At 41.9% G+C, this 24,058-nt stretch overlaps 1 protein-coding gene across 4 annotated transcripts; it reads left to right on the top strand.

The window, feature by feature from the left end:
• The first annotated feature begins 2,213 nt into the window (after window positions 1–2,213).
• Window positions 2,214–24,047, top strand: slc44a2 (solute carrier family 44 member 2 (CTL2 blood group)). 4 transcript variants are annotated; one of them, XM_071389374.1, is made up of 20 exons: window positions 2,214–2,423; window positions 9,036–9,084; window positions 9,210–9,283; window positions 10,025–10,109; window positions 11,477–11,678; window positions 11,769–11,829; window positions 11,955–12,081; window positions 14,665–14,748; window positions 15,121–15,233; window positions 15,603–15,734; window positions 16,375–16,567; window positions 16,903–16,987; window positions 17,196–17,458; window positions 17,722–17,816; window positions 18,011–18,114; window positions 18,805–18,878; window positions 19,035–19,105; window positions 19,232–19,320; window positions 19,566–19,650; window positions 22,239–24,047. In XM_071389374.1, exons 1-20 carry the CDS (start codon window positions 2,381–2,383, stop codon window positions 22,349–22,351), a joined length of 2,142 nt encoding a protein of 713 aa, XP_071245475.1. In that variant the 5' UTR covers window positions 2,214–2,380; the 3' UTR covers window positions 22,352–24,047. The 4 variants fall into 4 exon arrangements, with proteins under 4 accessions (XP_071245475.1, XP_071245473.1, XP_071245474.1 ...); XM_071389372.1 differs by lacking the exon at window positions 22,239–24,047 and adding an exon at window positions 19,903–20,526; XM_071389373.1 differs by lacking the exons at window positions 2,214–2,423; window positions 22,239–24,047 and adding exons at window positions 7,374–7,536; window positions 19,903–20,526.
• The last annotated feature ends 11 nt before the right edge of the window (window positions 24,048–24,058 follow it).

Raw genomic sequence — 24,058 nt, 5'->3', positions numbered from 1 at the left:
CATTTGTGTTTAAAGAGTCCTCTAGATAATAGGCAATAGGGATGACCTGGGATGTTCTCTTGATAAGTGTGTGAATTTAACAATTTTCCTGTCCTGCTAAGCATTCCAAATGTAATGAGTACTTTTGGGTGTCCGGGAAAATGTATGGAGTAAAAATTATATACTTTTCTTTAGGAATGTAGTGAAGTAAAAGTAAAAGTTGTCCAAAATATAAATAGTAAATTACAGATACCCACAAAAACGATTTAAGTAGTACTTTAAAGTATTTTTACTTAAGTACTTTACGCCACTGATATTAGGCTATGTGGCATTAATCAGAATTTAATGAGATAAGCCTAAATTTGTTTGTTTGGTGAACAACATGTGTGGTTGGGATATTTTCATATAGAAAAAGTAAATAGATCAACACGATACTTTGAATAGATCAGTTTGCTGAATGAAATGTGTGTATAATGATTACAGTTGTCAATGCAAATTAACAACAACATAAAATGCATTATGCAGAAATGATTAATTAGGCAAACATGATTACTTCCAAGCATTCAAAGGCCAGGAAACTAAATATAAGAAGCGTAACCTCATTCATTATTCATGGTATGTTATGTTAGACGAATCTTGGCATAGTTCATCCACATGACACCCCTGAAAGCAAGGATAGGGTTGTCAGGGCTGACCACAATAGCCTCTATTTGCTATGTCACCCGGCCTACACGGTTGCTGAGGTAGGATCTCTCTCTATCTTAATTCAATTGAAAGGGGCTTTATTGGCATGAGAAACATGTGTTTACATTGCCAAAACAAGTGAAATAAACAATAAACAAAAGTGAGAAGATACAAAACAACATCAACAAAAAACGATTTGAATTTAACAGTAAATATTGCACTGAAAAAGGTTTAAAAAAAGATAAAGACATTTCAAGTGTTATATTATCAGCTATGTACAGTGTTTTAGCAATGTGCAAAATAATTGTAGTACGAATAGTAGGGCAAGATAAATATGAAATTGGTGGTATTTACAATGTTGTTTGTGCTCCACTGGTTGCCCTTTTCTCAAGGCAACGGGCCACAAATCGTGCTGCTATGAATGCACACTGCGGTATTTCACCTATCAAATATGGGAGTTTATCAATGTTTGATTGTTTTCAAATTCTTTGTGGGTCTGTGTGATCTGTGGGAAATATGTATCTCTAATGTGGTCATTCATTTGGAAGGTTAGGAAGTGCAGCTTAGTTTCCACCTCATTTTGTGGGCAGTGGGCACATAGCCTGTCCTCTCTCTCTCTCTCTCTGACGTGGAGTACAGGGAGAACACTGTAAGAACGGCCCATGTTCTGAATTCTGTCACTGTACATTTCAAAAGTGCTTAAAAAATTGTTATATTGACTAGGTCCGTCCTAGCTCGCTCATTAATGTCTTCATCAAAATTACTGATTGCCTTTTATCCACCTAGGAACAGTGTAGTTCTGCCTTCTTCAGGGGCAGAACTACAGATTTTTACCTTGTGAGCTCGGGGATTCGATCTGGCAAACTTTCGGTTACTGGCCCAACGCTCTAACCACTAGGCTACCTGCCGCACCAAATTAATCCTGATTAATTCAATGGAGTGGGTTAAGTAAGATCTATACCAAATTAGCATACCCCCTGAGTCTCTTCCCCGTGTAACACCTAGAGGCCAACCAGTAGGTCCATCTCCTTTATACCATGTTTCTTGCAGGATGACAATGTCTAAATTTCTGATATCTTTGGTGAAGTCTGGGTTCCTGCTCTTTAGGCTAAAAGCCTCAGACCCCCTTATCTCTCTCTCTCTCTCTCTCTCTCTCTCTCTCTCTCTCTCTCTCCAACTCTGTTATTTTAACACAAGTGCTCTCTTTCTTCCTCTCTTCACTGCATGCACCTTTTTTACTGTTTGCATTCTTTTCGATTTTGTTGATCTCAAGTGAATTTTTCCACTCAAAGCTATGAGAGATTTCCTTTAAGTTTAAACAACTTAGTCTCTACATTTTATTTGCATGTTGTAAAGAATAATGTTGCCTGATGATTTTTAAATTAAAATAGGCTATTCATAGTGTCTGGCAGCACAACCCCTCTTCACATTCCTTTGAAGTGGCAGCAAGAAATACATCGTTTTGGTCAGGCCTTCAGGGTTATTTAATTGGCCGAGCACGCTGTCAGTTGTTAGTTTTTATATCTGATTGGCCACGGTCTCTCTCTCTCGTGGTATGGAATGTATCATATGATTTGGTATGGTCTTGCCACAGTGCGTTCGGTTTTGACGGCGAATCGCTCACTGTGTTATTGATGTTTTTTTTCTTCGACATTTCCATGGTAACTGTCCAAAATTTGATCAGCAGCTAGCAGCGAGAACACCCAAGTATTCAACCATGGAGCCAAACGAGAAGAATCCGACTCCGGACTCGAAATATGGTAAGAAATGTTCCCTTTCTTCGCATTCTCTTCGCACAGTTATTTTTGAAAAAAGGGGTGTGGGTGGAAAAAAATGGAAACAATGACTCGTGAATGATGGGTGGGGACCGGCCGCGTGTGTCCCACTCCCAAACAGATTTACATCGCAACAACATTATCCTAATCAGCGTGCAGAATAATAGTTTACGTTTCCCATTTAAAAATACCCTTTACAAAGAATCAATCCTGCATTTATCAAAGGCTTGCAGCTGTGCTGCTCCAGCCTACATCTATCTAGCGATGCGCTGTTTATGTTCAATTTAAGGACTAAGTGATATTCATTGTTGCCCTATTATGTACACTGATCATATGGAAATGAATAACCCCCTATGGCCTAGGCCTATATGTCTCCCACATGGTCCATTGTTCCCACTAATTGGAATCAGAAGAATCAGATAGCAAAGTCGGATAGTCTATTCTACAGCCTTTGTCCACTTGACTTGAACAAGTATATTAGACAACGCTATTAGTCAAATGTTGCCTTGCAGGCAATGTATAATTCATTACCAATTCATTTCTATAACAGAATAATCAGCACAATGAATGAGTGTTGACAGCTTGGGCGGCAGGGAGCCTAGTGGTTAGAGTGTTAGACCAGTAACCGAAAGGTTGCCGGATCAAATCCCCGAGCTCACAAGGTACACATCTGTTGTTCTGCCCCTGAACAAGCAGTTAACCCACTGTTCCCTGGTAGGCTGTCATTGTAAATAAGAATGTGTTCTTAACTGACTTGCCTAGTTAAATCAAGGTACAATTTTAAAATGCTCAGTCTGCTCTCTTACAGAAGTTGTTTGGGTGACAACACCCATGTGGTGATATCTAGAATGCCATATGGTTATTACTCACACACACACACACACACACACACACACCACCGCAGCGGAAACAATTGGCCCTCAGCTACAGTGCATCATTAACACTGATTTATTTCAGTTTTGCCATAACGACTATCTAAAACGTCACTCATTGCGTGGCATGTCACATGTCTCTCAAGAGGTAGACTGATAGTCAGCCTGTCCTTCGCTGCAGTTGCACTTCCAAATGGTGGTTGGACTTTGGGTTGAGTTGTTGTTCAGAAGATCTGTTGAGTCATCGAGGTCCTCCGTCCTGTTTAGCCTTAATCCCTCCAGTCAATGTCATCACATGTTGGAATAAACCTGCACTTCAAACCTCAACTGATTACCAACATAGCAGGCTTACAATACGTTGTCGGTAATTCAGCATTTAGGCACCACCCTAGTCATATTATGATGAAGATAGAGGCCTAGGTTTGTAATAATATATATAATATATATGCCATTTAACAGACACTTGTATCCAAAGCGACTTACAGTCATTAATTCCAATTCCAATTAATTCTAAGTCATGTTAAATTGGATTCACTGATATCCCTTCAGTATGACTAGTTTGTAAGAAAGGGAGTGAGAGACGGACAATAGTTGACTTATAGGCACATTCTCTATGGCAGGGTTCCCCAACTGGCAGGTGATTTTATTTGCCCCCCCAAGTTATCTGAGCCAAACAAAAATGTATTTGAATAATCATAATTTCTTGTTGGAATTTTCATTGGTGGACATAAGACTGTAAAAACACCAGAAAATCAGCTCCAAGTGATTTTAATTTTGGAAATCTGTCCCAAAGTATTCCCATGCATAATAGAGAGACATGATCGTATACAAATGTAAACAAGGTTTGAAATTATTATGTTATGATCTGTTTGGGCTTCTTGCAGTCAATTTGCAGTCTACAAATTATTTGTAACGATGTTCCGGCCCACCGACCATCCACTCAAGAAAAATTGTCCTCAATCTAGTTGATGATCCCTGCTCCATGGTTTATCTAAGGAGCCACTGATGTCAGTACAGTATCCTTGTGACTTTCCTGTTGCCATGTAAACAGGCCTAGTCCTCAGTCAGCTCCCTGCCCCCACATCACACATCAGCCAGAAAGGTCATAAACTGAACGGAAGGCCTTTAAACCAATGTTTCAGGTACCTATAGAGAGTAAAAGCCCGGATCCCAGCTTTCTGTTAGCCAGGGCCTCTATTCATAAAGTGTCTCAGAGTAGGAGTGCTGATCTAGGAGGTAGGAGTGCTGATCTAGGAGGTAGGAGTGCTGATCTAGGAGGTAGGAGTGCTGATCTAGGAGGTAGGAGTGCTGATCTAGGAGGTAGGAGTGCTGATCTAGGAGGTAGGAGTGCTGATCTAGGAGGTAGGAGTGCTGATCTAGGAGGTAGGAGTGCTGATCTAGGAGGTAGGAGTGCTGATCTAGGAGGTAGGAGTGCTGATCTAGGAGGTAGGAGTGCTGATCTAGGAGGTAGGAGTGCTGATCTAGGAGGTAGGAGTGCTGATCTAGGAGGTAGGAGTGCTGATCTAGGAGGTAGGAGTGCTGATCTAGGAGGTAGGAGTGCTGATCTAGGAGGTAGGAGTGCTGATCTAGGAGGTAGGAGTGCTGATCTAGGAGGTAGGAGTGCTGATCTAGGAGGTAGGAGTGCTGATCTAGGAGGTAGGAGTGCTGATCTAGGAGGTAGGAGTGCTGATCTAGGAGGTAGGAGTGCTGATCTAGGAGGTAGGAGTGCTGATCTAGGAGGTAGGAGTGCTGATCTAGGAGGTAGGAGTGCTGATCTAGGAGGTAGGAGTGCTGATCTAGGAGGTAGGAGTGCTGATCTAGGAGGTAGGAGTGCTGATCTAGGAGGTAGGAGTGCTGATCTAGGAGGTAGGAGTGCTGATCTAGGAGGTAGGAGTGCTGATCTAGGAGGTAGGAGTGCTGATCTAGGAGGTAGGAGTGCTGATCTAGGAGGTAGGAGTGCTGATCTAGGAGGAGGAGTGTTTATCTTGGAGTAGGAGTATTGAAACTGATCCTAGATCAGCACTATGAGACACATACAGGCCCTGGTATCATTGTGCTGTTTTGCCAACAACCTGGAGACAGCAAACAGCCCAAACAGCCCAGGGACCAGGCTAGTTTCCTGCCATGTTGTCTGTCTATATAAATATCCTCTGACTGTGTATGAGTGGGCTAGTGTGCCGGCTGGATGTCTTGTCTAGTCTAAAGCACCAGCCGGTAGCAGCATGCACAGGCCCACTGCTGAGTGTCTGATGTACCCACTCAACACACTGAGAGTAGGGGCACTGAGTCAACTCATGAACTCAAGTGACACACACACATACACACACACACACACACACACACACACACACAGCATATGAGTGAGTGTGTTGTTTCACAATGATCCTTTGTCATGCTGTCTCTGGCTGTCAGGTCACAGCCAAACTGTTAGACAGAGTTGCTTAGTGTGATCGTAGTGAGCCATGTAGGGGAATGAGAGGGGAGCGGCAGGCAGGATTTGGGCTGAATTTATTTGGCAACCAGCGGCAAGTTTAGACACTTCAGAAAAGGGAATTGGACATGCAACAAACCAGCAGACACTAAACCATTAGATCACTAGACCACAACCCCATTAAGAGTGTCTAGGTAGTGGACATTCAATAGTCCCACTTGGTCTGGAAGTGGAACATGTCCATCATGACAGCACGGTGTGGCTCAGCTGGTAAGGGCATTGCGACCAGCAACGTCAGGGTCGTGGGTTCGATTCCCGCTGGGGTCACATAGTGAAAGGACTCACTAAACTGGTTGTTTTGGATAAAAACTTCTGCTAGCCTGGTCCCAGATCTGTTTGAAATCTATTGCTTTCGTCATTGTCTACTCCCACTCTAGGTCCCATTGTCAGACTGAAATCTGTCGATACACACTAGCCAGTATTGTCTATACCATGCTGTCTGTCTATCACATGGCCTTGGAGGTTGGAAGGCGGGAAGGTGTCATGGCCAGACCAGGGAGAATATGTAGGAGGGCGTATAATCCTTCCAGAACAGACACAGTCTGTATCAGATATGTATGGTGGTCTATGCAGGCTGCATTTTCATTTTTGATTGAACCTTTATTTTGACTGGGAAGACTCTCTTTTCCAAATGCGCCCTGTCTAATGCAATATAAAATACACATTAAAATACACATTAAAATACAATACAGTACAAAAGAAAATGCTGGGTAGACTACAAACATTGTCAGGGTTTTGTTGAAAACTCATTTATAGACTTATAGATCATATATTTGATAGTTAATCAATTTTTTGTAAATCATATGTAGCCTAGTTATAGATACTTTCAGCACGGTTGTGAAGGCAATCAGGACTGAAAAGTTGAAAAATACGTCTTAACTTAAGAAGTTAGAAAGTTCAGAGAAGTCCCATCAAGTCCCATCATCGCTGGCTAGCGAGAGAACTGCCAAATCATATGAAGGATCCTCTTCCTGTAGGCTTTTTACAGATATAAGGTTGCATATGTTATTTGAAGGAACATTTTGTATGAACCACTAGACCTAACTAAGTCATGCACAGTGCACCACATACTGTGTGTGTTTGCAGTCGACCCAGTTAGGTGCATAGCCTGTTGCTATCCCCTGAATAGGAAGGGAACTGCAGTTCAGTTTTACGAATGATCATATTATATCAGTGTCTACATACTTGACCTACATGAGAGTGATAGATGTTTAGCTTCGTTTCTAGTCACCCTGACTTTTGCATCCACACCCATCTATATTAGGATAGATGCAAGTCCTGTATAGCTTTTAAAATCCACTCTATTAGGGTGAACTCACCAAAGTAATTTTAGGAGTGAAAAAGGTTAAGTAATGGCGTCGAGGGAAAAGAAAAGCACTGTTACCTCTCTCTCCTCTCCAACCCTCCTGTGTGCCACCCATTCCCATGATAAGAGCCCAGTAAAAGAGGCAAAGAGAGGGAGAAATGAAGAGAGCGAGGGAAAGGAGGGAGCGTAACGTTACAGGAAGGCAGAACTCTGCGAGATACAAGATTTGACTCGTTCTTTATTTCGCAATACACAGGAAGAAGGAAGTGAGGTCTAAGGTGGTGGTCTAGAGTCGAGACAACACTTAACGCAGTAAAAGTGTACTGAAAGAAATATAGGCAACGCAACAAAACACATGAATAGAGCCAACCTGTTGATGAAACAGACAGAGAAGGAGTGACTGAGGAGTGAGAATGGCAAAGAATAAAGGTATTGTAAATATTCAGGACAGCGGTGTAACGGTTTTTGTTGTGTCTGTTGTTTCTTTCACTTCCCACTGAGGGCATGATGGGAGTAGCCTTTTCAGTTGTTGTCTGTGACGTTGTTTATGTTTTGAACTGAACATTATGGACTGTAATTAAAGACAGTAAATGAATGTGGTCGAGATTGAGGCAACTCACTTTGGTTTATTAACCAATATGGTTTATTCTATGGGACACTGGGTGTTCGATGGTTGCAACGTGCCTGATCTGATGACACAGTGAAATAGTGTACACTCTTAGAACCAAAAAGGGTTCTACCTGGAACCAAAAAGGGTTCTCCTATGGGGACAGCCGAAGAACCATTTTGGAACCCTTTTTTCTAGGAGTGTAGGCTACAGTGTGTCATCACATTGCAGCCGTTGTGTACAATGGGATTTCCAACACTCATACAATAATGTTCTTAAATACTGTACAGTCAAACTAATTGTTCTGCCATCCGAAGAAAAGGGGTGTTTCCTATTTTTTTGTTGAGCAGGATGGGAAGCCTGACTCACCGTTATATCTCACGTTGACAGAACAGTATATCATGTCCACAAGAAGCTGCAACAATGTTCTCAGTCACACTGTACTCTATGTTCAGAAAATAATGTGACACGTTCATTAACAAGACACATGGCCATATGTCATAACAGGATAAGGGTCAAGATCTTAGGTGCAAAACAGGAAATACAATGTTGCCCCACATCATTTGCGTATTGTGGAACTGTGTGGCTCAGTTAGTAGAGCATGGCGTTGGCAATGCCAGGGTTGTGGGTTTGATTCCCACGGGGGGGAAAGAACGACAATGTGTGCACTCAGTACTGTAAGTCACTCTGGATAAGTCACTCTGGAACTAAAAATGTTCTTGGATGATTGGGCTTTTTGTGTTGGTTTCTAGATGTATGTAGAATACATTGTATCAACACCATTCAGACTGTATACACAACATTATAATTGTCTTGCTCTGCTACCAGACTATGGTGAATTGAATAGATGCACTGTCTGATGTGGCGCCTGCCTAGTCTCTGAGGTGTTACCATAACGTTACTATGGCGCCTAAGAATGTCCACCGGGAGCTCTGAGTCACCGGGGAGCCATTTTGTGGGTTGCTAGGCATGTCAGTCTTGCGGGAGAATCCTTTTGTTATGGAAAATACGTCTCAGCTTTGTTAATGTGTACACACACGTACAGATATACTGATACACAGATATAAACACACACACACACACACACATTGTTTATTGTTTACTCCATGTGTAACTCTGTGTTGTCTGTTCACACTGCTATGCTTTATCTTGGCCAGGTCGCAGTTGCAAATGAGAACTTGTTCTCAACTAGCCTACCTGGTTAAATAAAGGTGAAATAAAAAATAAAATAAAAAACACACACACACACACACACACACACACACACACACATCTGTGTATAAATGTAAAGAAAAATATTAAACTCTTTGCTTGTTCACAGGTGAAGCACGGAAGTTTGACCCTACCTTCAAAGGACCCATCCACAACAGGTAATCATCTCATTATCAGCTTTGACAGCCAATTACTCACATAGCAAAGCTCAATAAAGCTCAACGTCAAAAAACTAGCAGTCAAACCATCTCTCTCTCTCCCTCTCTGCTCCTGTGGTTGCCAGGGGCTGCACAGATGTGTTCTGCTGTATTCTCTTCATCTTGGCCATACTGGGATACTTTGCTGTGGGGATCCTGGGTCAGTGTCTCCACAACTACACTATTACTGGCCATTACATCGGTTCTAGTGCCCTGGGTTTTGGTTAATCATGTCACATGACCTGTATTTTAGCTTTTATTTTAAGCCTTTTCCAGAAATGGTAATTGGACCAAAAATGTAAGCAATTGTCTGAGGATGGTGCTGGGCCGACTGTGACGCCCTGACCGTAGAGGTCCTTTTTATGTCTCTATTTTGGTTGGTCAGGGCGTGAGTTTGGGTGGGCATTCTATGTCTGGTGTTCTATGTCATCCTTGTTTTGTATTTCTATGTGTTTGGCCTGGTATGGTTCTCAATCAGAGGCAGCTGTCTATCGTTGTCTCTGATTGAGAATCATACTTAGGTAGCCTGTTCCCACCCGTGTTTGTGGGTGGTTGTTTTCTGTTTTGTGTGTTCACCTTACAGGACTGTTCGTTTGTCGTTTTTGTTGTTTTGTTCAGTGTTCAGTTGTTTAATTAAAATAATGAACACTTACCACGCTGTACCTTGGTCCTCCTCTCCTTCTCCCTACACCGACGGACATAAAAAGAAAAGGGGACAGTTTGATGAAAAAGCTTTAAATAAAGTTTAAAATCCAGGTCATGATTAACCAAAACACAAGGCCCTAACAAGACACAGTAAAGTGATATTCTATTCTATTTGAAGTGATTCTATTCCATTGTGTGTCGTTATGATAACTGGACAGTATCTGAACTACAGTTGTTGTACTTCCTCCTACTCCAGCCTGGTCTCAGGGGGACCCCAGGAAGGTTATCTACCCGACTGACAGCAGAGGACAGTTCTGTGGCCAGGCCGGGACCCCCCTGGAGTAAGCCCCTTCCATTACCCCCCTATTTATTCTGCCTTTGAACATCTCTCTTCAATACTGATCCTTTAGAATTCCTCTTGTCCATTCACATGTCAAGATATTATCTGTCTCTTTCTGTTAATATGTCTTTTGTGGTATCAGCCAAGACCTCAGATTTAGACCTCCACAAGTCTGGTTCATCCCTGGGAGCAATTTCCTAACGCCTGAATGTACCACGTTCATCTGTACAAACAATAGTACGCAAGTATAAACACCATGGGACCACGCAGCCGTCATACCGCTCAGGAAGGAGATGTGTTCTGTCTCCTAGGGATGAACGTACTTTGGTGCGAAAAGTGAAAATCAATCCCAGAACAACAGCAAAGGACCTTGTGAAGATGCTGGAGGAAACAGGTACAAAAGTATCTATATCCACAGTAAAACGAGTCCTATATCGACATAACCTGAAAGGCTGCTCAGCAAGGAAGAAGCCACTGCTCCAAAACCGCCATAAAAAAGGCCAGACTACTGTTTGCAACTGCACATGGGGACAAATATCGTACTTTTGGAGAAATATCCTCTGGTCTGATGAAACAAAAATGGAACTGTTTGGCCATAATGACCATAATTATGTTTGGAAAACAAAGGTTGGACGCTTGCAAGCCGAAGAACACCATCCCAACCGTGAAGCACGGGGGTGGCAGAATCATGTGGTGTGGGTGCTTTGCTGCAGGAGGGACTGGTGCACTTAACAAAATAGATGGCATCATGAGGGAGAAAAATGATGTGGATCTATTGACGCAACATCTCAAGACATGTCAGGAAGTTAAAGCTTGGTCGCAAATGGGTCTTCCAAATGGACAATGACCCCAAGCATACTTCCAAAGTTGTGGCAAAATGGCTTAAGGACAACAAAGTCAAGGTATTGAAGTGGCAATCACAAAGCTCTGACCTCAATCCCATAGAAAAGTTGCGGGCAGAACTGAAAAATCGTGTGCGAGCAAGGAAGCCTACAAACCTGACTCAGTTACACAAGCTCTGTCTGGAGGAATGGGCCAAAATTCACCCAAGTTATTGTGGGAAGCTTGTGGAAGGCTTCCTGAAATGTTTGACCCAAGTTAAACAATTTAAAACCAAATGCTAATTGAGTTTATGTAAAGTTCTGACCCATTGGGAATGTGATGAAAGAAATAAAAGCTGAAATAAATCATTCTCTCTACTACTATTCTGACATTTCATATTCTTAAAATAAAGTGGTGATCCTAACTGACCTAAGACAGGGAATTATTACTGGGATTAAATGTCAGGAATTGTGAAAAACGGATTTTAAATGTATTTGGGTAAGGTGTATGTAAGCTTCCGACTTCAACTGTAACTGTCTCTAACAGGAAGAAACCTCTCCTGTTCTACTTCAACATCCTGAAGTGTGCCAGTCCCCTGACCCTGCTGGAGTTCCAGTGCCCCACCACTCAGTTATGTGTGGAAAGCTGTCCTACCAAACACATGACGTTGCTGAAAGCTTACCTGAACAAAGGAGAGCAGGAGTACTACAAGCAGTTCTGCAAGGAAGGAGTGGACTTCTCCAAAATGGTGGGTGACAGAGGAGATACATTTGCAGCGGCAAAGTAGGTAGTTAGGGAAATAATGTGTAACTAAGGGTGATTTTGTTGTGTTTCGCAGAGTGCTCCCGAGATCCTGAGGGATGGCCTGTGTCCTTCCATGCTCATGTCCAGCAAACCATGTAAGTCTTCTCACGGCCATAGCGTGCACTGTATGTGTGTGTGTATTTTTATAAAGACTTAGTAAATGTATAGTGACCACACAGCTAGTGATTCTTGATCTCCACTCTCTCTCCTCTCCCTCCAGTCACTCGTCGGTGCCTTCCAGCTCTCAGTACCATGAAAGGTGGTGTGGTTGTTGTTGGCAACGAGACTATTTTTGACAACGGGGAGGGAGAGAAGGTGAACGCCACGGATTTTCTGGACGCTTCAAAGTGAGTCCTCATGCCTCAACCTGAAACACCGTCAATATACAGTACCAGTCAAAAGTTTGGACACACCTACTCATTCAAGGGTTTTCTTTATTTTTACTATTTTCTACATTGTAGAGTAATAGTGAAGACATCAAAACTATGAAATAACACATAAGGAATCATGTAGTAAACAAAAAAGTGTTAAACAAATTAGATTCTTCAAAGTAGCCACCCTTTGCCTTGAGGACATATCAAATTTTATTTCAAATCAAATCAAATGTTATTTGTCACATACACATGGTTAGCAGATGTTAATGCGAGTGTAGCGAAATGCTTGTGCTTCTAGTTCCGACAATGCAGTAATAACCAACAAGTAATCTAACCTAACAATTCCACAACTACTACCTTATACACACAAGTGTAAAGGGATAAAGAATATGTACATAAAGATATATGAATGAGTGATGGTACAGAACGGCATAGGCAAGATGCAGTAGATGGTATAGAGTACAGTATATACATATGAGATGAGTAATGTAGGGTATGTAAACATAAAGTGGCATAGTTTAAAGTGGCTAGTGATACATGTATTACATAAAGATGGCAAGATGCAGTAGATGATATAGAGTACGGTATATACATATACATATGAGATGAGTAATGTAGGGTATGTAAACATTATATTAAGTGGCATTGTTTAAAGTGGCTAGTGGTACATTTTTACATAATTTCCATCAATTCCCATTATTAAAGTGGCTGGAGTTGAGTCAGTATGTTGGCAGCGGCCACTAAATGTTAGTGGTGGCTGTTTAGCAGTCTGATGGCCTTGAGATAGAAGCTGTTTTTCAGTCTCTCGGTCCCTGCTTTGATGCACCTGTACTGACCTCGCCTTCTGGATGATAGCGGGGTGAACAGGCAGTGGCTTGGGTGGTTGTTGTCCTTGATGATCTTTATGGCCTTCCTGTGACATCGGGTGGTGTAGGTGTCCTGGAGGGCAGGTAGTTTGCCCCCGGTGATGCGTTGTGCAGACCTCACTACCCTCTGGAGAGCCTTACGGTTGTGGGCGGAGCAGTTGCCGTACCAGGCGGTGATACAGCCCGACAGGATGCTCTCGATTGTGCATCTGTAGAAGTTTGTGAGTGCTTTTGGTGACAAGCCGAATCTTTGCGCACTCTTGGCATTCTCTTAACCAGGTTCACCTGCAATGCTTTTCCAACAGTCTTGAAGGAGTTCCCACATATGCTGAGCATTTGTTGGCTGCTTTTACTTCACTCTGCGGTCCTACTCATCCCAAACCATCTCAATTGGGTTTAGGTCTGGTGATTGTGGAGGCCAGGTCATCTAATGCAGCACTCCATCACTCTCCTCGATCAAATAGCCCTTACGCAGCCTAGAGGTGTATTGGGTCATTGTCCTGTTGAAAAACAAACGATAGTCCCACTAAGTGCAAATCAGATGGGATGGTGAATCGCTGCAGAATGCTATGGTAGCCATGCTGGATAAGTGTGCCTTTGAATTCTAAATAAATCACTGATAGTGACACCAGCAAAGCACACCCACAACATCACACCTCCTCCTCCATGCTTCACAGTGGGAACCACACATGTGGAAATCATTCGTTCACCTACTCTGCGTCTCACAAAGACACAGAGGTTGGAACCAAAAACCTCAAAATTGGACTCATCAGACCAAAGGAGAGATTTCCACTGGTCTAATGTCCATTGCTTGTGTTTCTTGGCCCAAGCAAGTCTTTTCTTATTATTGGTGTCTTTTAGTAGTGGTTTCTTTGCAGCAATTTGACCATGAAGACCTAATTCACACAGTCTCCTCTGAACAGTTGATGTTAAGATGTGTCTGTTACTTGAACTCTGTGAAGCATTTATTTGGGCTGCAATCTGAGGTGCAGTTAACTCTAATGAACTTATCCTCTGCAGCAGAGGTAACTCTGAGTCTTCCTTTCTTGTGGCGGTCCTCATGAGAGCCAGTTTCATCATAGCGCTTGATGGTTTTTTACACTTGAAGAAACGTTCAAAGTTCTTGAAATGTTCCTGATTGACTGACCTTCATGTCTTAAAGTAATGATGGACTGTCGTTTCACTTTGCTTATTTACTGCTGTTCTTGCCATAATATGGATTTGGTCTTCTGTATACCACCCCTATCTTGTCACAACACAACTGATTGGTTCAAATGCATAAAGAAGGAAAGAAATTCCACAAATTAACTTTTAACTTGGCACACCTGTTCATTGAAATACATTCCAGGTGACTACCTCATGAAGCTGGTTGAGAGAATGCCAAGAGTGTGCAAAGCTGTCATCAAGGGAAAGTGTGGCTACTTTGAATTTTTTTGGGGGTTACTACATGATTCCATATGTGTTATTACATAGTTTTGATGTCTTCACTATTATTCTGCAATGTAGAAAATAGTCAAAACAAAGAAAAACCCTTGAATGAGTAGGTGTGTCCAAACGTTTGACTGGTACTGTATGAATTAATCAATCAATCAACCTACCTACCAACCAACCAACCTATCAATCTGTGTCTGCCCGCCTGTCTATTTGTCAATTGTTAGCAAAGTGTTAAGTGGACTTGTTGTTCTTACAGGAAGTCCAATGTGGTTGTTGAGGCTCGCCAGGTAGCCATGAGGATCTTTGAGGACTACACTGTGTCCTGGTACTGGATACTGATGTGAGTGTCTCTCTGTGGTAAACACACTCATGACACAAGACAATAAAGAAAGTTGCACACTCTATAGGCCAGTTACCCGTATTATCCCAATAATGTATTGCTGAGCCAACATTTCCCCATAGAGATAAATGTTCCCTCACAGGAACAACAAAGTTCTGTACATTTGAATGTTATTATCTGTATTCCTCCAGTGGTCTGGTGATAGTGGGGAGGGGGTGGGGTGGGTGGGGGTCAGTCTCATCTTAATAAAGTTCTGTGAATGTGAATGTTATTTCCTGTCTCTCCTCCAGTGGTCTGGTGATAGCCATGGTGGTCAGTCTCATCTTAATAAAGTTCTGTGAATGTGAATGTTATTTCCTGTCTCTCCTCCAGTGGTCTGGTGATAGCCATGGTGGTCAGTCTCATCTTCATCGTCCTCCTGCGCTACCTGGCCGGGATCATGATCTGGGTCATGATCGTCATGGTGATACTGGTCATCGGTTATGGTATTATATTCCCCTTTCCTGAAACCTATCTAACTGAAAACATACTGTTGTTTTACCTATTTAAAGTACAATTAAAAATAATAAAATCAACATTGTGCATTATCAAGTTAGCCATTAAGAAATGTTAGAGGTAGGCTTAGTGATATGACGTAGGTGCACTAAGTAAACTGCATAGTCGGTCAATTTCCGTTGAAGTGCAAGGCTAAACTTCTCGGCTGATTTGGTCCCATGGCTACCAGGCTGTAACGGTGTGAAGAAAACCCCGTACACGTGGACAGATACTATGTGTCACTGTGTGAGAGCGAAGTATTTCATCTTGCTCATCGCTGCTCGTGCAACGTCATTTCTCTGACTCTTTAAAATGTTTAGGGATCTTCCATTGTGCCATGGAGTACCGCAACCTGAGGGGAGAGCCGGGTTCTGACGTCACTATCCGTGATCTGGGACTGCAAACAGACTTCTCTGTTTACCTGCAGATCAGACAGACCTGGCTGGCTTTCAGTGAGTACATGCACTCATTCTCCTTCTTTCTCTCTCTCTCTTTCTCTGTCTCTCTTTCTCTCCCTCCATCTCTCCCTCTCTATTTATGTTTCTCTCTCTTCCGCTCTCTCACTTTTTCTTTCTCTCTCAATTCATTTGAATTTGCTTTATTGGCATGATGTGACAATGTACATATTGCCAAAGCTTACTTTGGAGATTTACAATGTTAACATAATTAAAATAATAATAATCAATATAGTCAACAGGACAACAGTAACAACAATAATCAACGGTCAAAATAACCATACATTGAACAATAACAATAAGCATAGAGGACATGTGCAGGTTGGTTGGTCTGTCAGACACTGTCCCTCATGTTATGGCAGGTAGCAATGTAGTGCGCTGCCAACCCACAGCTCTCTGCGTCCTCCCCCAACAGGACGGGCAGCCTACTCTCATCAGAGAGGTCTTTGAAACCTTGAATAAGGATTTCAAATTTGGGGAAATGACACTCTCTCTCTCCCTATCTCTCCCTCTCTATACTCTTTCTCCCACTCTCTCTCTCTCTCTCTCCCTCGCTCTCTCACATCAACTCATTCAACTCAAGTTGAGACACACACACACACACAAACACTCTAACTGCGCTCCGCTCCTCCGTCAGTGATCATCCTGTCCATCGTGGAGGTTGTTGTCATCCTGCTGCTCATCTTCCTCAGGAAGAGAGTCCTCATCGCCATCGCCCTCATCAAGGAGGCCAGCAGGGCTGTTGGCCATGTGATGTCATCACTGTTCTACCCTCTGTTGACATTTGCCCTGCTGGCCCTGGTCATAGCCTACTGGGCTATCACCGCTGTGTATCCTTCAGCTGTCAATCATGTTATTCATGTTTACATGTCTGTCAAGGGAAAGAAGTGTTCTTGTAATGGTGTGAAATGTACTAGATGACTTTTAGTTATAGGTTTTCTTGTAGCTCTAGCCTAGATAGCTGTAGATGGTGTAGGGAACCGTGCAGATTGAAATGTGGACAGACTGAGACCGTCAAGGAAAATAACTGTGACGACTCCTCCACAAGTCATCGCTGCAGAAACTAAATGTATCAAGAAAGTTTCCATGCAGATGGTCACGTCTGTATGACATGTCTCAGTATCTACTTCCTTAGTGATGGAACCTCCTTGACTGCCTTTCCCAGCTTCCTGTCCACCTCCAATGAGCAGGTGTACAAAGTGTTCAACACCACTGAGTGTGAGTACTCCAGAGACACCTGCAATCCCGAGGTGAGCCACAAGATGTCTCTGTTCTTCCATATCTGCCTGTTTACATATCAGGCTTATTTTTTGTAAACTTTTATATGTTCCTTCTATTCTATCTGTATATAGTGTTCAAAAAGGGCTTTTTTTTCTCATTTATTGAATATAAGTGGACTACTCCTTTAATACCAGCAGAAATGCTAATATCACAGAGATTTCCCTTCTCTTTCCTCAGACGTTCAACACCACCAACATCACAGCCCGGTGCCCGGACGCCGAGTGCCTGTTTGCCTTCTACGGAGGCGAGAGCTACTACCATAAATACCTCATCATGTTCCAGTTCTACAACGTGTTCCTCTTCTTCTGGTGTGCAAACTTTGTGACGGCGCTGGGTCAGGTGACCCTGGCTGGGGCCTTCGCATCCTACTACTGGGCCTTCAAGAAGCCTGACGACATCCCAGCCAACCCCATCTGCTCCTCACTTGGTCGAGCCCTCAGGTAGGAGGGGTAGTGTGTGGGATGGGGGGTTTGGATGCATGTGTATGTGGTGTGTGTGTGTGTAAGCAGTGCACGTGGGTGGGGGGGGTGACTGAGTTAGTGTGTGAGTGAGTGATAGGGTGAAAGAAAGAAAGAAAGAAAGAAAGAAAGAAAGAAAGAAAGAAAGAAAGAAAGAAAGAAAGAAAGAAAGAAAGGGTTGCATGGAGAGTTAGTGAGAGACCAATAATTTGGACACAATCTTTTACCTTCTTCCCCCTGTCTAGATACCATACAGGCTCCCTTGCCTTCGGTTCCCTCATCCTGTCTCTGGTTCAGGTCATCAGGGTTCTGCTGGAGTACCTGGACCAGAAGCTGAAAGGTGAGGTGGTGTTCTCACATGTCCTGTTCCATTCTCAGACGTGAATAACTGGGATACTTCCTCATTGACATCATACAGTGGGAAATGGACAAAAAAATGTCACTACTAATTATTGCATTTTAATAGATGGTTGTTATCTAAATGAACAGGAACAGATGTCATTATCTCCTGTTTGTTGTTATGTACCCCACTAGCTGCCCAGAATCGCTTTGCCAAGTTCCTGCTCAGCTGCCTGAAGTGCTGCTTCTGGTGCCTGGAGAAATTCATCAAGTTCCTCAACAGAAACGCCTACATCATGGTGAGTTCATCAACCTAACTGTGCGAATGTAAGTTCTTTGTGTAAAGAAAGAAGGCAGTGTGAACTGTGTGAATTGAAGACAGTGTGAACTGTGTGAATTGAAGACAGTGTGAACTGTGTGAATTGAAGACAGTGTGAACTGTGTGTATTAAAGGCAGTGTGAACTGTGTGTATTAAAGGCAGTGTGAACTGTGTGTATTAAAGGCAGTGTGAACTGTGTGTATTAAAGGCAGTGTGAACTGTGTGTATTAAAGGCAGTGTGAACTGTGTGTATTAAAGGCAGTGTGAACTGTGTGTATTAAAGGCAGTGTGAACTGTGTGTATTAAAGGCAGTGTGAACTGTGTGTATTAAAGGCAGTGTGAACTGTGTGTATTAAAGGCAGTGTGAACTGTGTGTATTAAAGGCAGTGTGAACTGTGTGTATTAAAGGCAGTGTGAACTGTGTGTATTAAAGGCAGTGTGAACTGTGTGTATTAAAGGCAGTGTGAACTGTGTGTATTAAAGGCAGTGTGAACTGTGTGTATTAAAGACTGTGTGAACTGTGTGTATTAAAGACTGTGTGAATTGAAGACAGTGTGAACTGTGTGAATTGAAGACAGTGTGAACTGTGTGAATTGAAGACAGTGTGAACTGTGTGAATTGAAGACAGTGTGAATTGACACTGTATGTAACACCACATGTTTCCCCTAGGTGGCAATATATGGTAAAAGCTTCTGTACCTCAGCCAGAGATGCCTTCTTCCTCCTCATGAGAAATATAATCAGGTGAGTGTTGTTGACTACTGAGACGCCCTTCATAAACCCTCCATAAACCCTTCACAACTCCTTCTCAAACCCCAGTCTCTGGGACCTTTTCTGAAGAGCAATAGCATCTTTTTGGTTTTCTGTCTCTTTTGATTCATTTCTCTGTTGGCTTCTCAGGGTGGCTGTCTTGGACAAGGTGACCGACTTCCTATTGTTTTTGGGGAAGCTCCTCATCGTTGGAATTGTGGGTAAGTGATCCTCAGAAACACAAGCAGAGAGACTTGATTTACACCTTGTACAGTTTCCCACCATCTGTGATACTTTTCAGTGAGCCCTCATATCCTAATAATATGCATATCTTCTTCTCTTGCTAGGAATCTGTTCTTTCTTCTTCTTCTCTGGGAGGATTAAGGCTGTGGAGCAGACTGCCCCCTCTCTCAACTACTACTGGGTTCCCATTCTGGTGAGAGACAGGCCTGAACGAACTCTTATACTGTTACTTCAATCCATGTTTCTCAATGTTTTTTGTGCTAGGGATTGGTAAGCTAAGGGTCATACTTATCTATAGGACCCTTACATTAAAACTGGTCAACATTATCCCAGGGCCGGTCTACTGACTCAAGGCTGAGAAATACTGCCTTAAAGAGTCTGTAAGTGTTGTTTGTATTGATTCCAACACTGTGTGTGTGCCTGTTTCTCTCTTCCTAGACGGTGGTGGTGGGATCCTACCTGATTGCCCATGGATTCTTCAGTGTGTACGCTATGTGTGTGGACACACTCTTCCTCTGCTTCTGTGAGTAATATCCTATTTTATTGGTATACTCTTTAGTCACTCACACAACTTTCCAAATCTGAAATGCTCTTTTTACCTGAGATTCCTCTTTTGCCTGCCATGTTTCTGACTTTTCCTTCTCTTTGTCTTCTCTTCCCTCCTTCTTCCACACTTCACTATTTCTTATTCCACACTTTTTGCTTCTGTTCTTTTTTTCCACTAACCCGAACAAACATAACCCCATAATACACATCAAACACACACACAACGAAGGCGAAGACCTGGAGAGAAACGACGGCTCTCCAGAAAGGCCGTACTTCATGTCTCCGGAGCTTCACGAGATTCTCTCCAAAACCAAAATGGCGGAGGAAGAGGACAACAAAGATGGTACGGAACAGCCAGACGCTGACCCAAGTGAACCTACACTGATGGACGAAGTTCGCCTGGAGGAGGAAGTACCGCTGAAAGAACAAGATGGAGAGATACAACTGAAACGCCAAGATGTGTTCATGCAGGCCAACGAAGAGGAGCAACCTCTGAAGGAGAAGACCGAAGAGGAGGAAGTGGAAGAACCACAAGAGGAGAAATCTGAAGTGAAGGAGGAGAAGGAAGAGAAGGGACCAGAAGAGGAGGCAGGAGTGGAAGAAAAGGGATCAAAGGAGGACAAGCCTGAAGAGAAGGATCACCAGTCGACAGAACCTAAAAAAGAAGAGACGGAGGAAAAGAAACCTCAAGAGGCGGAGCCTAAAGACCCTCCTTCTACACCCCAGGAGTAGTAGTTTACGTTGTCATGGAGACGTGGAGCTTGGTAAACCTCATAACTAGGTCAGGAAATGCCCCTGGCCCTACTCATATAACATGTGCCGTATGGAGCCAGTATACAGTACCTGTTACTAACGACGTAATATGTAATTCTATGCTAATATGTAATTCTATGCTAACGACTGTGTGATTTGAACCAGTTAAATGTATGACCAGCTTTTAAATGCAAGACTTTTCACAGTGCTAATGTATTGTATTCACACATAGGGTTGTTTTAACGTAAAGGTAGATGGTTTTAACAAGGTCCTGTGGTTGTAAAAGGCTGGTCAAAAACCCAGTGTATCTCTGTAGCTTGAAAATATTATGTTTATTTATTGACTATTAATTTATTGTGTTGGTTTGGTTTTAGACAGTGATGGTTTTTTACCGTGAGGATCTGTAGATTTGTGAGTGCTGAACCTGTGCCTGACTACTACAATTGTTATTATGAATATTTAATTGTCTTAATATCATGAAGTAATGACTAATGAATGCACTATGAATTCACTATTACAATGTTTACAGTCAATCAAAACAAAACTTCAACTAACGATGAAAATGAACAATGTTTACATTGATACCAGCTGACACCAAATGGTAAATCCTTTGATATCCTTTGATATGAAAATGTGATTTCCAATGGAATCAATGTGTATGTACAGTATGTATTTATTAATTAGTATGCTTATTATGTCTTATTACATCTGTGTGTAATTATTTATTTTGCTTATTAAGTTCTGTATCAATTATATAGATGATCCCTCCAGCCAGGAACACGTTTTTGGACTTAATGTATTGTATTGAAATTCCACAAACTACTTGCCTTGGAATTTCGGACTGGCTTAACTGCTGTGATTGTGTTGCTGTGATGCAATCGTTTTAACCTCTCAGATCTGGGTCGTATTAACCACAGGAGGTTGGTGGCACCTTAATTGGGGAGGACAGGCTCTTGGTAATAGCTGGAGCAGAATCAGTGGAATAGTATCAAATACATCGAAAACATGGTTTCCATGTGTTTGATGCCATTCCATTTACTCCATTCCGGCCTTATTATGAGGCGTACCTGAACTTGTTTTTGTTTTCCGTTGCAAAATGTTTTTAAACGTTTTCCGCTGCATGGCCTAATGAATACGACCCTGCAAGCCCTGTTCAATGTTTACTGACCCAATTTGCCTTTGTTTTCGTCTTTCTCTCGATCTGTCTCTCTTTCTGTCTCGCTCTTTATCTGTCTCTCTTTCTGTCTGTCTCTCTCTCTTTCTCTCTCTCTTCTTCCTATCTATGTGCTGCATGGTGTTTCAGTAACATTGCCTATTGAGTGCTTTATCAAAACTAACCTTGCAACCTTCTGTCAATGTTTTCTATCTGTTTCTGTCAGTGTGTGTCACATTGTAAACATGTTAGCTGATGTAGTATTTCACTTATATATGATACATTCCACTCAGTTTGCTTCTGTTGGATGCAGCTGTCGATTAAAGTTTGTTGTATTGATCAATACATAGTTTTTTTTTCATGTAAATGACAAATGTAATCATATTGAATGACGATAGGACAGTGGGAGAATGACACAATGGTGAGTTTCTATTCACTTTGGGACAGTTTCCCAGATACAGACTTAATAAGTTTAGTCCTGGACTATACAAGCACTTTCATCAACGCATGCTTTTCAGTACAGGATTAAGCTTAGACGGTGTCTGGGAAACCGGCCCTTTATGTTGTTAGGAATAGGATACTGTTTTACCTGAAGAGATGTTGAGTTTGACAATGGTTGGTTCTCTTATTGTTGTCTCATCAATTCATTGATTTTCCAGTGGAAGACCTGGAACGCAATGACGGAACTGCAGAGAGACCCTACTTCATGTCTCAGAACCTTCTCACCATTCTGAAGAAGTCCAACGAGGATCAGGCCAAGACTGTAGACTAGCTGTGTGTGTGTGTGTGTGTGTGTGCGTGCGTGTATGTGTGAGGAGAACAGAGAAAGATGAGGTCAAGCCGCCTTGCCTGCGCAGTGTGCTGTGTGTATCGAATGTGCCTTAAGATCATGATACTGTATGGCTACAGAAGGATGCCATCGTCACAAACAGAGAGGTCTGAATGAGTAGCCAACATATTCCGTTGTGTTTCCCACAGAAGGTGTCTATGACAGAGCTTATAATTTTTTTTTTTTTTAGAGATGTAAATCTGTTCTTGTTTTATTATCATTTTTGTTGTTGCTTTTTGTTGTGCCTTTTGTTTGGCTAGGCTGTTTTACTTTGGCTAGGCTGTTTTACTTTTACTTTTTTTTACTTTTTGCAGTCCTCTTGAAACTCTGAACATACAAAACTTTGATACCTTTTTTTTTGTGGCTGACTATAATGTGTTCAATTTGAACACATGTTTTACATGAGAATTCTCCAAGTTTTTGTCAGTTTTCTCAAATGTATAATGAATTACATAGATTTTCTCACAATTAATTTACAAAAATGTTTTGCTTAAATGCTAAATAATTTTTGCATCAGGTTTGTTAATAGTATTATTTTTCACTATTGCTGCTGTTGATCTTTGTATAATGGCTGCATATTGCAGTGTACATTTACTGTAACTTACCAAAGTAAAGAAAACATGTTCTAATGCAGTATTAGTTTTGGGACTGAAGGTTTGTTAAGTAGTCCATGGGCCAGTGAAAAACATAGTCCACTTTGGGGTGGTAAAGGTTTAATAGTCTCATCTTATTCCCCCCATTCCTATGAACAAATATATATGATACCCACTCCAAAAGAGGAGCTTTCTATGCTTTTCACACCTTTATATGTCTTGTTGTATGGGAGTCTATGCAATAGAATGTTTGCAGGCTGATAATTACATTTTAAAGCAAGTTTGAATGTTCACATGCTCATTGAAAATGACTGTATCAAACAACAATGGAACATTCTATTGGGTGGATCTCATCGTAAAAACATGGTATTTGGTACATTTTTGCCATCTCTTCGAAATGATTTACCTAGACTGACTCATCGTTGAAACAACACTGTTACAAATAGCGGAACTAGATATTTCTATACTTCCCATTCTGTCTTGATATACCCCAAAATGCATACATTTATGACCTTTGACCCCCGAAAGATGGGACCAGATGGGACCATAGAGACGTCATTACCATTCCAGTTGTTTCATACCTTAATATGTTGTATTATGAAGTTAATAACATATAAAATTCCCTTCGTTTGAAAAGATTGTTCCCAGATAATACAACATTATTTCATACCATCAACCCTGTGGGCTCAATTAACCACATAGGGGTCAAAACACAAAATGCACACATTTATCTACCGCAGCATCATGGGTATCATACCAACATGTAACCCACTGACATGGACCTAAATGAAAATCATGATTAGACTTTGCCACCCCAAAGTAGACAAATATGTGAAATTTGGCCTGCTGGCCCATGGACTATTTACTTAACCTCAAATGCAAGCTTTTGTATATTTCATTTTCAAGAGAAGGATTGTGTAAACGTGTGTTTTTGGAGCAGGATGTGTTGTAAATAACCCAAAACATTTTTTTTATGCTACATACTAAATTAGTATTTCAAGTTATTGTATCTAGAAAAATACATAATTAAAGTGAGCTGAAGTCAAGTTGGTGCTGC

Source organism: Salvelinus alpinus, chromosome 2 (genome assembly GCF_045679555.1).
Source record: "Salvelinus alpinus chromosome 2, SLU_Salpinus.1, whole genome shotgun sequence".
Lineage (NCBI taxonomy): Eukaryota > Metazoa > Chordata > Actinopteri > Salmoniformes > Salmonidae > Salvelinus > Salvelinus alpinus.
This window is presented reverse-complemented; position numbering and strand designations above follow the sequence as displayed.

Excerpts from the sequence above, each read along its gene's own strand:
- slc44a2 (XM_071389372.1), top strand. The coding sequence starts at position 2,381 with ATGGAGCCAAACGAGAAGAATCCGACTCCGGACTCGAAATATG. Across the intron at positions 9,284-10,024 it reads CTTTGCTGTGGGGATCCTGG|CCTGGTCTCAGGGGGACCCC; the intron begins GTCAGTGTCTCC and ends CTCCTACTCCAG. Across the intron at positions 12,082-14,664 it reads GATTTTCTGGACGCTTCAAA|GAAGTCCAATGTGGTTGTTG; the intron begins GTGAGTCCTCAT and ends TTGTTCTTACAG.